Source organism: Varroa jacobsoni, unplaced genomic scaffold (genome assembly GCF_002532875.2).
Source record: "Varroa jacobsoni isolate VJ856 unplaced genomic scaffold, vjacob_1.0 scaffold_1225, whole genome shotgun sequence".
NCBI lineage: Eukaryota > Metazoa > Arthropoda > Arachnida > Mesostigmata > Varroidae > Varroa > Varroa jacobsoni.
Genome location: NW_019214127.1, coordinates 105,892 through 121,244, shown reverse-complemented (window position 1 = coordinate 121,244; position 15,353 = coordinate 105,892). Strand labels below are relative to the sequence as shown.

Here is a 15,353-nt window from a genome sequence, read left to right as displayed (position 1 = left end):
GTTATTATTCGAGAGAATGCTCTAGAAGTCCGGCCAGTGGGAGCCTACAAAGTCTCGCAAGGGCAATTTTGAGACTTTGAAATAATAATTTATTCGAACAACGTTTGACGAGTATGGCAAATGGCAGAGAGCTCTGAACAGTCACTCCTGCATTTTGGCCGTAGTAATTCTTGCGATGTATTGTTGAGCGCTGTCATAATATAGGCTGCTTCATGCGGAGTTTCATCATTTTCTCGAATTTTTGACGTTATAATCTACCCGAAAAACAGAGTTCATGAACCTGCAGTGGATTGCACCTGTGCTAAAGCGCCAGACGCCATAAATGTACGCTTGCTTAGGATGATGGCCCTCCGGTTCAGCTATATCTACACACTAATACTACCAGCAGTGACAATTTCAGAGAATCCACTTTAATTACCAATGATCTAAGTCGTGCAAGAATGGGTCATGGTTGTAACGTCGAAGCAGATGGGCGTAACGTCTGTTTTTACCTTATCAATTTAGCTGCGGTCGACAAGTATGGTATTTCGACACACACGAAGTTGGAGCGCTAATATCGGGGGCACTTTAAATGGGTCGGCTTTTACCAAAGCTCTCAATATTTCATTACTCACCCTCTCCGCTTCACCGTAACACTCACTTTCCACTATTTTCCGGATTTTTTTTAACCAATGACTCACGATATTTCTAGTAGTCTTCATCGAGTATATGGTTCATGCGGCGAACTGTTTCCGCCACTACAGTTCCAAGATCTCCAGCCACTCGAGAAGTTTCTCTGTCTACTGTCTACCACTCGCCTGGCAAAAGCCCGAGCAACCACATCTAACTAAACGGTTTCGGATTTTAAAGAGTGCATCTCAGATAAAAAAAAAAACCATCGCACCGTTAAAAAATAGGTCCATCTACTACTACTACTACTACGTCCGTCCGTCCGTCACGTCCTGAACGAGCTAAAATACAAATTATTTTACACAGTTGTCTGCTATAGAACAAAAATCAACTAAACGGTATCTTACCAAAAGGATCACTTCGAAACAACGCAACTGCTAAATACTAAATATGCATGACTATCGCTTTTTGATTCAATGTGCTAAAAACCTAGAACGAAGTTAATTTCGAAACTTTGTTATATAAAGCGTTCGTTACATACGCCGTAAAATCTGTGACAGCTTGCACTAATATACTAGAAGACTTTCTTACTCACAGAAATTGTCCAGACGAGATGAAGTTCATACTGAGATCTTGAAAACAGTAACATCCACAACAAAGACTGAGACTACTGATAGATATATCGCGAAGTTTTTTCTATCGCATTTGTTAAAGCCTGCTTCTTTTCAAAATACACTGACACACCAAGTGGGTTCCCTTCACCGTATACTTGTATTGACGTATAAATTACCGGCGAACTCTACGAATAGATGATATATGCACGAAGGACCTATTCCCTATATAGCAAAATTAATTACTCGACTACTGATGGTATCTGATAGGGCGGTATCGTAATAGAAGCTTAAAAAGACTTCCCTAAATAAATCAGTCAACAGCCATCACAACGTTTTTTTTTCTTTCTTTTTTTTTTTTTTTTTTATTTAAGTGGATCAGAATTAATATTTCAATCTATAAACAGGTAATGATACCACAATGGCGTACTGGTTTAAAACAAATTTTAGTTTTAACGATCTTCTTATTTATTACTGTTATTATTATTGCTTTAGTTTTTCTCTAGGCGTGACTATAAACGCAAATAATCTTCCTTCTACGACGACAGACTCTGCTGCGTTGCTCTAGGCGATACTTCTAATGCATATGTATACCCACGTATTAATGGCATCGTGTACATAGCAGCTAATACATAGCCGGTTATCGTAATTCCATCGCTTATTCAAAACATTGACTGAGATCAATAAGTTAAAACAGTGACGATAATTCGCATTCTATGTAAGTTCTTTTCTATTTATTAACTCCAGTTGCTTTTATGCGGCTGACAACACCTCACATCATTTTATCGTCGTACGTCGACCCTAACGTTACTACGGAAACAGGACTACAGATTATAGTCCTATTTCTCTATGGCCTCCAACGGAAAGCAACTTGTGTTTTCTATAGATTTCATCAAAAGCATTCTAAACAATTGTTCGGCACCTACCTCTGCACGGAAATTCTTGCACCTATCCTAAATTCTAGTTCCATATCTAGCTACCCTTTAGGGCTGGCGTCGGTTCTTGGAATCGTACGTAAATTCGTTGGAAATTCTACACCCGTTGAGCTTACATGACAGTGGCTGTTGCTTCAAAGCTTATTCAAAGCACGGTTTTCTGCCTTTCGGTGTTTCATCTCGAAGTAGATTGCGACTGCCGCAAATGCTATAACCAAGAGGAACACAAACACGGCCGAAACCTTGCACAAGATGCTGTAGATCGGATGTGACGTCTTTTCGCTATTTTTGGACGACGGTTTTACTCCGCAGCCGTGAAGTGGCACCGTGGTGGGCCGGTAAACGGTCGACTCTTGTGCGGCACGGATCTGCTCATCGAGACACCATGGACAGTTATTTAAGGTCCTTATAACAGCCAGACTACCGGTACAGGGAGCATCGTTTGGCAAATTCGATAATTTCTCAGCGGATTCAATGCCAGCCCCAGAGCTGGTTGAAGATGTTGCTGTTGACTCTTTACTACTTCGCAGACATGTTGTGCTCGTTGCCGGATGTTTGAAACTATCTTGATAACGTTTCAATGGTACCTCTGACTCTTTTTGAGGAAGGCGCGGCCGAAAAGTTTCGGGAGTATCTAAGAGTGGTTTCGATACGGCCATAAAAGTAAGTTCCGAGACATCTCTAGTGCCTCCGACTTCATACCGCGGAGTACGATCTATGAAACTGCTCATGCTGGTGACCGACTCTGTTATATTCTGTTATATGTATCTTCTTCCGTGATATTTTTCGAACAGCCGTGGTCGGGACGTAGAAGACTCTGTTACACGTCGTCGACGAGATGTCTACGCTTTTGTTAACGTCATTGTTGCTTCAGAACTATTACAATGATAAATATAAAGATGTTATATTTTTGAGAAGAAAAGCATTGACTTTTCATCGACGTAAGAAAATTTTAGCGAAAATATTTTGTTAAACCACTTATACCACAAAAACTAAACTTATTCGTAATTCTGCGCAATCTGTGAGGTCGTACCTTCACCCCCATGTTAACGCGAGGCGTTCAAAGCATAACAAAGACGCAGACGATACCTCGTAGGAATGTTCCTTGTTATGAAAAATTGTTGCGCCATTAAATTTTGGCGAACAAACGAAAACCATACGTTCACCTCTGATTCCTTGATTTAGCGTTTACATTTTCTTGCATATAAGGCCGCAGTGTCTTGGCGTCCTCTACCCAGCCATGAAATAATAGATAAAGTGAATGAAAAGTCGTACTGTACAGGGACTTGGTCGCTCTGTATTTACATCTTAGCGTATTTTCCTTGGTACTTTTCAGGTAAGCCACTACGATGACACAATTATCGCGAACGAAGTTTATTCGTACTGTAGATATTTTGTAGAGTCGTCGCTATATAACTTTTAAGCGCTCGCTTTTCCATAAGCGCGTACACGCTACACGAGCTATCTGAATGAGAGAAATTATTGTTTTACAAATTGAATATTTAGAATTTGTTATTATTGAATAATTTACATATAGAAATAGCTCTGAAAGTCTGAATTTTTGCATTTGTTATTAATTACTTTTCGTATATATATATATTGTAGACTCTGCATTTGGTGACATTTTTTGTACCATTTTCTCACGCCAACCTTTGATGTTTTCCATTACTAACTACACTACATACTTAAGTCGCTAATTATCCTCGAGCATTTTTACTAATTTTTTGCTGTACCTACGTTAAAATTGTCCTTGATTCTCACTTTTACGGTATCAAATGTAAAACTCCGAACTTATCTTTATTGGAAACTAAACCTTTTATTTTCCTTCGAATTTATTAAACAGCTGTATCTTGCTACATAATGAATAAAAATTAGAAATAACGAATACCGCTGATTCATTGTGTACTTCTTATTTATGTTATATATTCGCCATGATACCAACGCGTATTTTGACGTGTGCTTCAACGACGCTAAGCACGTAAGCACAATACAAACGATACTATTTACGATAAGATTCACAAATGGCCACATTCCGGGACAAGTACAGATGGTACATATGTGTAACGTGTGAAAGTGTGTGTATATTAATTTGTTATTTCCCTCTTGTGTGATGTGAAGCGATATTAACGAATAACCCATTTATTTTATCGTTTTAAGTTGCCCATAGGTTCGTTCATAAAAAAGTTTCGATATATAACTCATAATTCCCCATGATAGCGCAGTGGATAACATGTTTGTTTACCTTCTAAACTTCAAAACACGTAGTGTTTTGGATTCGATCCCAAGCGCTGACGCACATCATTTTGTGATCACAACCGCCCGTCCGAAGGAACACCTGACGACGTAAGCGCTAAACGTAAAAACGTTATTTATGACAGTAGGCGGCATCGCCTACAACGCAAACATACTCAGAACTGCGTGAAGCTCTATTTATCACATTGATTGACTTACTTCAAAACGGTTCAAAGTTCGATTTTTTACGCACTACATTTGGAACAATTTAACTTACGACATTTCCAATTCTAAAAAAATGTCCGAAATTATTTTTCTATACTTGCACATGTTAACCAGTTAGGTCTTAATGCTTGCTAATAATTTGTGGTATATTTTCATTTTCAAATGCTAGAAGCGATCAAACATTTTACACTTCCGAAGTTCCGAAAAATCTCAATTGTTTTGCACGAGTTTTGGTAATTATTCTAGCCTTCTCGGAGTACACATACTACCGAAAGGAGAAGATGTCTTATTAAAAAAATAAGCTAGATTTCCGTAATGTGAGCTTTAAATTTTTCTTAAAAACTTTTGATTTTCCATAGTGGAGGGACAAATTGTTCTCCTACCCAGTACCTATGTTGAAACACGGACAACCGATGAACCCTTCGATATTCTTTTTTTTTTTAACGTTCTTAGATTAATTTGAAAAAAAAAACTATCTAAATCAGCCATAATGAAAATGTGCTCAAGATGGTTGCGGTCAAATGCTGGCCAGAGACAACAGCACATCATATTCAACAAAAAATATCAATGGCATTTTTTTCAACTAGCGTTGATATATTTAGCCAGCGGTATTTTTTTTTCGGTGTAGATATTTATACTTTTATTTTAGAACACGTCTCGATAGCTAAACCTCGGTTTTCCGGAACGAAGAGCTTATGCTGGCATGTTAGAAACGACGGTACCGACCACACACATGTTCTTTATTTACTATGTTCCGGAGTCGTTTGCTGCTTTAGATACATTCGGAAATCTTCGTGATTAATTTCGCAATTGTATTGTAACGTGTATTCGTACATAAAATCTGCCTCGCACGTATAGAGCCATTACATGTTGTTAATTGTTTGGCTTTCTTCATTTCTCGTACTTCTTCCTATGACATAATATTATTTCTTCTGTTTTCGTTCTTTATCTTCATTTCCTTTCAATGTAGCCGTTACTTCACTCAATGTATGCAAATCAGGTTTCCACTTCAATCCTGTTCACGCCCATAGTTAATAGTCGTATAGAATCTATAGTGAGAACAGAGCTAGCAGTCGACACTTTTGATACGAGATGCGTACGATAATAAAGTTCAGAGTAATACGAAAAGAGTGCACAAAATGAAGTGTCTATTATTATCAATACTATATGGACTTGTTCTGCAATATACTGATATTGAATCTATGTTTACTTCTTTGGCGGACGTGGCGACGCTAATACTTTAACTAAATTCACAGTCTTTTTTTTTTTCAAAATATTCATACACTTTTGCGCACATATCTCTGAAAGGGGACGTTTATCTAGACACTTCTCTACAGGTTTACATGTTTTATGTACCTTATAATATCTTTGGTCTTCTCGACACAAATGCTTACGCATGGAGCACTTCGTACTAGCAAAAGAGTCATTTTGTGATGAAATTCAGTTTTTCTTTTTTTTTCTTTTTTTTTTTTTTTTTTTTTTTTATTACAAAGTGGCTATTACAAAGCGGAGTACTTAAGCTTGCTGAACGAGCTAGTTTGGCTTCCAAACATACATATTTTCGATTTTACGTATTGCCTAGTTGCTATAGGTTCTGGTAGAGGAGATACCAGTTTATGCTTTTGATTGGTCGTAAGATGTGTTTGCTTGATGTGCCGCTAGAGGGCGGAGCGATCATTATGTTTGCGGTCAGCGTCCTCCCAGGCGCCCCAGCCGCGCTCCGACAGTACTGAACCACCTCCAGGTCAGATCTCAAAAAAAAGGAGAAGAAGCTAAGATTGAACTCCAAAATTTCGCTAAGGAAATGAAAACTAGGAAAAGCTAGGGCAAAAGTGGTGTAATGAGCTAAAGAACATGGAAGGCAAAACCTATAGTCTGTGATTAAGGATTTTTTTCGTGCTATTGTAGATACACCTGCAATAGCTTGGATCTTCTCACAGATACACCGTGCCTTGCTTACTCCGATGCTTGTAAGTGTTCAATTTAGGAAAGACATTAGACTCTCTACATATATATATATATATATATATATATATATATATATATATCTGCCACAAAAGTTACATGTTTCATATTTTACCGCCTTAATGACAAATTCAGTCTTGCAATTATCTTTTTTTTGGTATGATACTTTGTTCTGCTATTTAAAAAAGATTTGCGCTACCCGTTCAGTACTCCTCATACCGGATTGGCATAACCTGCTGTTTGCTATGTGTTACTATTAGCTATTTGAATATATTTGTTAATCTTTGGGTCAAGTTGTATTTTGGGTTTGAATTCGAAGATAGACGAAATGCCAGCGATGTCGAAACTTAGATCTCATAGATATTATCGGCTTTATCCGTATGACTACCAACTATGTTTGGCAATTTCTGTATATCATTTACTGCACAAACTGCAATGGAAATAGAAATACAATAGTTCAGCTTTGGATCATCCACTAGACCGAAGAATACATAGAGTAACTGTATGGATTTTTCTTTTCAACGGTTTCCTCAACCGTTTTTGTTTGTCGCGTAATTGTTGCGCCATCAGCCACGGAAGGCGTCGCTATTTAACACCTTCGACCATTGAAACCAATTTTCCGAGGCGAAAATGAAGAGGGGCGAGTGGGCGTGTTATATACGATTTGAACTACTGCTGTCATTCACAACAACTGGAGCCCTGCTCTGTCTAATGGTAGCCAGTAAAAAGTTCTTCCATTGCTATTATCGATGCTGCCCGTACGGGTGACACGCCGCGTGAAAGGGAGACTCTGTGAAGCTGCCAATCGACTGGCTGACAGGATGATACTCTAGTAAAGCGTGTTGTCTCTTGCTCTTTCCTGGACTTTATCTATCTCATGGAGGGTAAACGGCTCCCAACATACTGTGAAACAATCAAGGAATGATTTTTCCTTTGCTTCGCGATCCTTGTTGCGTCCAGTCGCTACTGCCTGTTCCGATCAAAATCATTTTACCAAATCAGCTTAACGCATTGGACGATATCTATAGCACGAGTTCGGTGCCGCGTTCACGTTTCGGTTGCAGTGACGTCGGCCAGGTGGAATACGTGTGAAAAGGATTGCCAGATGATTTTGCGACGCTGCTGGATTGACCTGCCGCTGGAGGAAGGCACCATACATAATACAAAAGTAATGCTACTGTAGAGTGTGGATTTCTATAGTGATACAATATTTCATCCGTCAAAAATCGTTCGACTTATTTCTTTGTAAGTATCCAAATAGATAAGAATATACGCATCTTCCTAATCGATAAGTGCTTACTCAGAATCAAGGGATTTTCTTGGGTGCGCATTTTAAAATCTATAAAAAAAACAATGGAAAATAAGGATTAAATAGAAAAATAGCCAGAACAGAGATAGAGCGAGCAAACAGAATCTGAATATTGAGCCTTGCTTAGCTTAAAGGAAACGCATACGTTACCATAAATTATGTCCATTGAGCTAATCACTTCGGACGATAAATTTAAATTAAATGATAACTTATGTTTTGATGCAGACTAGGAAACATCATTTTTTTTATCGAATTAAATAGACGAGTAAGAGCAAAATGGCACTAATGGACAACCGTTTCAATTACCTGCAAGATAACACTGGAACACTTATAGCTTATAATATACTACTAAATGTTTCTGCATATATATATATATATATGTATAGCAAATGGTGAAGGTGCTTCTGTCGTGTGAAAGCTGAGTTCCGTTTTATATTTTCATTCATGAACACACCTAAATCTCCCGGTTTCTGTGATCAATGCCTTTTCGTGCTTAGCGTCAGATGATTGAACCGGTAGGCAATACTTCGGACATCCCGATGCGAGTATATACACTCCCAGAGTCAAACCCAAACAGCCACACGTCGCTAGGATTACCGGACAAACACGTTACCTACAACGCTGTAATGAAAAAAGTTACGTATATATATATATGACCCTTATTTTTTACTGTGTATGTATATCTAAGTTAAATTTATCTCACTGCATATGTTCGTCCGTGCTATTGCTGCCTAGAAATACGCTATCACTGACGAGTTCACTAACGAACGCTATTACCATACATGTTGGGCTAAAAGTTGGTAGACGGTTTGAAAAACTGGGCTCTTTGGTTGGTTAGCTGCCCTTGATTTTACGTCTGTTAAGATTGTACGAGGCAAATTAACGCAATAGAAAACCAATACAGCACATTTTTAGTGGGGAATGTCGCAGCATCAGCAACTGTCCTAGCTACACTAACAATGGCCACTCTGCCCATTCAAACGGCTAACGTTTCCCATAATAGGTTTAGCGTATTCGAGTGTCCCGATGAGACAAATACGTTGTGCAGTGTAATCTGCTCCTTAATATTCCTAATAATTGTCCAGAAACTGCTTTCAAGAGACGTTTGGGTCGCTCTATATGTTCATGGCAACAGGTGAAAATCGAAATTTCTTCAAAGGCAGATCCTTGTCTGTGTCTGCTCGTGATCTGATGCTTGCATGAGTCCTATTCGAACTTCCTCTCAAAGCTTGTAGTACGATTCTGGCGAACACAATCAGTTGTGTCACAACAGAATTGCTTCTAACATTATCTGATTTTTTTTCTGAAGTTTTATCTGATTTTTACTTTATCCGAACATGTAGCATGGTAGCCTGTGTGAAACAACTGGCCAGGAAAAGTGGACAGCCATTCCTTGCCCAATTCAACAAACGGCAATTCCCTGCTCCACTTTAGAGCTCATCAAACCTGCAGGGACGGCTGGGTTCACTGTTAACCGCAGGTCAACCATACAGCCTTTAACGAAAAGCATAAGATGGCACCCTGTTCCATATGATGATGAAAACTTTAGGATCAAACAACACTAACTGCAATCCATATGCGCGACATGATTAATAAAATGAATTTTTCCAGTGTTAGGTCGATCGCAACACAGTCCTTAGTAAAAAATATAAAGCACTCTTTACTGTTGTTGGGTTAAAATGCATTTTAAGTACGGTTAGGTTTGGGTATGGTAGATCAGTGTAGCTATGCTACTTGAATTGAACACATGATACGATCTAGTAGGAACTAGATATTGATTTTGTTGTTGGGCGCTCGATTTTGTTTTGCATCGGGTCATGAATTTTAGCACAATATGCTTTGGCGATTCCGTTCACCGTGTCCTTTTAAACAGCTGTGTGTAAGTTAACGTGCCGTGAACTTTTGCCAATCGTTTACTAAGCGTGAACTATATGTTGGAGTAGCGAAATTGCAAATTTAGACCGTCTTTGGGAGTAGTATAATCTTTCATAATTACCTCAAAAAGTGTTTATATTAGTTAGCAATGCAAACGTAACTCATCGCCATACGTGGTGCCCTATGTATGTGGAAAACCCGCGTGTAGTAAAAAACAATGGCCACACATTTACAACTCAAAAATTCTATTTTTTCATTGCGCTTTACACTTGTTTACGCAAGGTCTGCAGGGTTTTTGGTTATCGCACGCAAATCTTTTTACCGTTTTGCAGCTTCGTTTGATTCTCATACTCCACATTATAGCACGTCGGGCAGGATGTCCTGCTGAGGCCCGTCATCTGTTCTAAAATGGATGTTTTTCCTCCCCAAAAGCGACACGGATGTGCTGTTATTAATTATGCCACAAAGATTACGCAACATAGAAACAAAAATACAATTATATATACGATGCTGCTTCTATTCACAGGTGAACAGGACTTGGTCCTAATAAACGATTTGCTAAGATCGCAGCAGGGACTCGCTGCATAGCTAGCTTATACAGCTGTTTACCGGAAGAATAGCGACAGCATCTCTAAAACAAGGCATGTAGTTCTAGAAGCAGTAATGGTTTGTCTAAAGAAACGCTTCTGATTGTAACTGTGAGACATGTTACTGACCCACGAAACATGCGAACCCTAAAACTAATGCATGTTATGCTCTAAGTCAGTGTTAGCAGATCAAGGTGTGTTATCGGCAATAAAAAGAGAAATGCGTTTTTTAAACATTACCCAATTATATTACCGGAAAACGTAGCAGTCACAAATAACTATCTATAGGTGAACAATCCGGTCGAGAAACCTTTGTACAGTTTGTTTGAAAAATGGCATTAATCGTTTCATGGTGTACAGGCGACGCCATTGATTTTTAAGCTTCAGTGCAAAAAAATTAGTTATTTTTTTTGCATTGATAAATTTTCTTGTTTGTTCTGTTGCATTGCATTTTTACCGAGAGAATATTATGCACAAACAAGTTGCCGAAGTATTAACTGGTGCTTATTGCAGCTTTCAGAATGAACGCCATCGAAATTCTGAAGGGGTTCGGTCTCTGTGCCTCACTAAACCTCTACTACGTCGAAGTATTTTCTGTTGCTGTTACACTCGTGGTATATACGTGCATGCTGGCTATTGCCCTTGGCGTTGTTCAGCGAGGGACTTCTCATGGAGTGCCTTTGAAGAACTTCGTTTCTGGGGTCATTATGTCAGCGCTTGCCCTAGCGTTTACAGGTAGCTACAACAACCTGCATCTAAAGATTAAGACGTGATACATTGTATTACTTTTGTCTAAGGCACTGCTGACATAAAAGTTCTAACGAGAGAAGAAGCGAATCATAATGAATTATTTCCTACATCGCAGTTAGTTTCCAAAACAAAATCATTTGGCTAATTCCGTCTTTTTTTGAAATAGATCCCTCGGCTGCTAAGGGTCCTGCCTACATGCAGAATACGTGCGGTGTATTTACTCAGCTTATCGTCTGCCTCACAATTCTTGCCTATTCGGCGGACTTCAACAAAGATGCACGACTGGCTGCCGCTGGAACTGTGTTATTCTCTGTGTTGGCCAATATGCGTGCACACGCGCTTCATGTTTTAACCCTATGGAGTTCTGTGCATTTAGCTATCATCCCGGCACTCGACTACGTAACGGCTGTGTTAGTTAATTGTTTGCATGTTTTTTTACATCAAACACACTGACTATACTGTCAGTTTAAGGACACTTTTGAAACGGAATCACAAGATAACGAATCACTAACGAAATAAACTATCTTCAAGGACAAAAGATGTCAGCGTATCGGTTTCACCTTATCGCGTAGCTCATCATGGGCGTCAGTGTACTATATTGTGGTTGACAAGCGTAGTTCCCGTTGCCTCTATTCTGTTAAAACAACAGTAAAGCCTCGTTGAAGCTCGTACCACTAAAGAGTGTTATCTTCTGCTAACAGGTTCATTCCTCGAGTGAATGTGACCACTTTTTTGTAACGTGGAAAGTGGGTATTTACCAGCTATTCTTCCTGCAAAGGATCTTGTATACTACTAAGGTGTAAAAATTCTATTTTCCACCATATAAAAGTGTAAATTTAGCATGTCATATACAGCGTTGTCCTTTTTGTAATGCTTTGTTTCAGGCGGTCTGGCGTATCCAACCCACCTGACCTTGTCATGCTAATTTTGATGGTGTCGGGAACCCTATCACTTCTCAGTTGGGGCACTTTCATCTTGATGTCAGGTCTACAACTAATGGCATTTACCAATTTTGTGGGGGCAATCGTTGCCATGGCCACTTTGAAGAATATGCTAGCGGCAAAAGTCAAGGCAGCTTGAGAATTTGTTTTTTTTTTTCCAGTAAAGCCTCATAATGATGTTCGTATTGGCCAGTTAAATCTGCAAGTATAGCCGACATTGAAAAAAAATAGTGAACGCCAACTCTTGGTTACATATTTCGTATCTGTAATATGGTAGACGAAAAACAATAGGAACTAACTGTCATGTGATGACTAAAGTCAAAGTATGATCTGAAAGGACTGCAAGCTTCTGCAGTGGAACTCAGATCAGACCTTATAGTTAACAGAAGTTTCGAAACAGCATTGATACTACTCGTCTAGCTTTGTACGGCGACAACCGGTGCGTTAGTGGAAAACATAGAGCTAAGAAACTAACAAAATGTAGTAGAACTTCTGATAGGTAATATATTTTGTACCGAGTTTAAGGAAGCCTACAAAAAACCTAAGAAATAAGTGGAGGCTGTATAACAAAAAGATGCGACTAAATAACGAACCTACTTGAGCTTTGACAAGAAGCATTATATAAAATAATCAACATTTGTTTTAGTAGCCGAACTATTCTGTCTTTGTAGAGATAGACAGTCATAGAATGAAGACCAGGCTGTTTGTAAGCTATAGAACTTTGAAGAAATTGGATAGGATGTAAGGAATATTAAGATGTTTTGTATTTACCATTAACAAGCCTGGGCATTTAGAATTCATAACAAGGAAAGAAGTGCCGATCGTGACAAAATATGGAGTGTTCTATAGCAGATCTCAAACGCGACCAGAAAACAGAAAATGCCCTATTTTATTTTGAGCTACTTGCTTCGTCGTCTGGTCTCGACAAGCTATTGCTCGTTTTGTCGCAGGTATGAATTACTCAAGATCTTCGAAGTGTAACCAGTGGAACAACGACAAATAAAGCGGAGCGGACTTTTCAATGTAAATCATAGATTTTCGAGTTCTTCGAAGCAAATTGAAATACATGTTGTGGGGCAACTTGTTGCAGTGCGCATGCGCTTTCCCACTGTTTTTATTATTTTTCTGACTAATTAATCAATCCATCATGATAAAAGTAAGACAATTGTCTTTAGAACATGAGTAAACATCAGCCACAGTCCGGGCGCTTCAAAAGCAGGCAAATCCCCCAACGAGATTATGGATCACCGACACAGTTTTCATTTTCCATGCAGCTTGAAACTAATAGGGGGAAATTTTTTATTTAGCGATGTGAAGAAGCTAGAATAGGCGTTAAACTTCAGTTAGAAAATTTAATTATTATTATTAGAAAATTATAAGAAAATTAAAGACTATTTCAGATGTCGGAACGTAAATATTAATGGAAAGGAGACCATCTATCCTCCAGATAAACATAAAACTTTATTTTTGGCTTTGCTTTTGCAGCTTTGATTTTTTGTAGTCTTGAATTTTTTTACTATGGAGCCCTATGATCATTTTAAGCTCAAACTTGGAGTCAGCTAATTTTTTTTATGGCGTATTTAAATGGTCCGTGAGGGAGTCGAAACGTACCAATCTCACTCGCTCGTAGGTACTATTGGAAAAATGTTGTAAATTTAGAAGACATTTTTGTTAAGTTTTCAAGTTGAATACGCGATACAAGCGAATTAGATTAAATAAGCACTTGTATAAAAATGTATCTGCTGGCAGGTACAAAACATTTCATTCAAATGTTCAAATGTAGCTAATAAAATACTTCCATGACATCAGTTTTATCCATATATATATTAAAACTAGATTTATAACTTTGTAATTGTTAGGTAGTATCAGAAGATACATTCAATTATATACTTATATGATAATTTCACAATGTAATGGTCTTGGCTTGAGCTGATCACCTTTTCCTTGTAATGTTTTAAAGAACATAGCTAACTTGCAATCGTTAAGCTTAAAAAGTATCGAATTAGGTTGAATTAGGCCAATAATTAATTAATTTGAAAAAAAAAGCGCCATTTTTTCTTTAGATTACGAAAGTAGTTGATTTAGTTACGAAACAGTGTACGCGTATCCACCCGTTGATAATGCGAGCCTATGATAAAAACTATGTCTGATTTTCTATATGAGTTCGCATGTTTTTTTTTTAGTGAGGTACATATCCTTGTGACTCAATTACTTAAATTGTGCCGCATCGTTTGCAGTGTTTGTTTAATCGTTAGCCCGTTTAACAGGAAGACTGACCTTCTGAGCTTCCTCCATGAACATACGGACATGAAAATATGGCCACATGATTTTAGAATGTAACAATATTTTCAATAGATCGCTAAAACCCACTGCTTTTATAAAGGATCAGTTACATTTTAAAAAAAACTGTATTATACTCGAATATACATGGTTGTGAGTTGAAACCCATATAATTAGCTCTTTTTTCTCTTATACATACGATTATCTTCTTATGCGAGCATATTGATCTCGCCTCAATAATCAATACACTAAGCAAAATCAGATTTATCAGAGCTTCAACGCTTCGCAGCAAATATATATATATATATAGACAGATATTCTGCAACAATAATTTCTGCTTTAATTTTTATCGTAGCCTTTGGCGCGACGACGTCCTCTGCTGCTCTTAAGCATGAACTATTTACCACTTGTTCAAAATGGAGGCCTTTGACGCAAGCCCTTAATCTGCTCTTTGTCTCTCCAATTACGTAATATAGCTTAAAATATAAAAATCGAATTCGAGATAGTCTTCATTGACGACGGGTGCCAGAAGCTTCGATGACTCTAATTATTAGCAGATTTTTCCTATAAATTGCAGCCACAACGCCGTTGCATAATAAAACTGTACAAGCTGCCTGTATCCTAAAGAAAACTATGTCAGGCTATCGGACGTGGTAGTGTCGTTAGGCAAACGTATGGACAGGACAAACTCCAGGTTCCTTCTAATCAAAACGGAGTATTAGAATCGATGGTATTTCTTACATTACCAGCTCCCATCTGCCTGACTGTCTTGGTAAACCAGCTTTACAATTTTCATGACGTCAACAGATTAAAGACTTTTTAAATGTATTTCGACGACTGAACAATGAACCACGTCTAGAAAAATGGTAGACACAGATACCATTTCAGAATGATTGAAGTTTGCGCGCTTGGCTTTCAGGCGAATACCCCGTCAGCTCTCAAGTGGTCCGCCAGCCAGCCAGCAATACTAGCGAGCTGTGTTTTTACAACCGGCGGCCCTGTGATCGTATCCCCACATAGCTGACCTTGCCGCC

At 38.4% G+C, this 15,353-nt stretch overlaps 1 protein-coding gene across 6 annotated transcripts; it reads left to right on the top strand.

Moving 5' to 3' along the window:
• The first annotated feature begins 6,161 nt into the window (after window positions 1-6,161).
• Window positions 6,162-13,842, top strand: LOC111267808 (uncharacterized). Of its 6 annotated transcripts, none has more exons than XM_022846324.2 (6): window positions 7,329-7,822; window positions 8,384-8,521; window positions 10,288-10,402; window positions 10,869-11,083; window positions 11,265-11,508; window positions 11,983-13,842. In XM_022846324.2, the coding sequence occupies exons 4-6, from the start codon at window positions 10,870-10,872 to the stop codon at window positions 12,176-12,178; spliced, it is 654 nt and encodes a 217-aa protein (XP_022702059.1). In that variant the 5' UTR covers window positions 7,329-7,822; window positions 8,384-8,521; window positions 10,288-10,402; window position 10,869; the 3' UTR covers window positions 12,179-13,842. The 6 variants fall into 6 exon arrangements, with proteins under 6 accessions (XP_022702058.1, XP_022702059.1, XP_022702060.1 ...); XM_022846321.2 differs by having other exon boundaries at window positions 7,332-7,822; window positions 10,862-11,083; XM_022846323.2 differs by lacking the exons at window positions 7,329-7,822; window positions 8,384-8,521 and adding an exon at window positions 6,162-6,582 and having other exon boundaries at window positions 10,862-11,083.
• The last annotated feature ends 1,511 nt before the right edge of the window (window positions 13,843-15,353 follow it).

Excerpts from the sequence above, each read along its gene's own strand:
- LOC111267808 (XM_022846323.2), top strand. The coding sequence starts at position 10,870 with ATGAACGCCATCGAAATTCTGAAGGGGTTCGGTCTCTGTGCCTCACTA. Across the intron at positions 11,084-11,264 it reads GCTTGCCCTAGCGTTTACAG|ATCCCTCGGCTGCTAAGGGT; the intron begins GTAGCTACAACA and ends TTTTTGAAATAG. Across the intron at positions 11,509-11,982 it reads CTCGACTACGTAACGGCTGT|GCGGTCTGGCGTATCCAACC; the intron begins GTTAGTTAATTG and ends GCTTTGTTTCAG.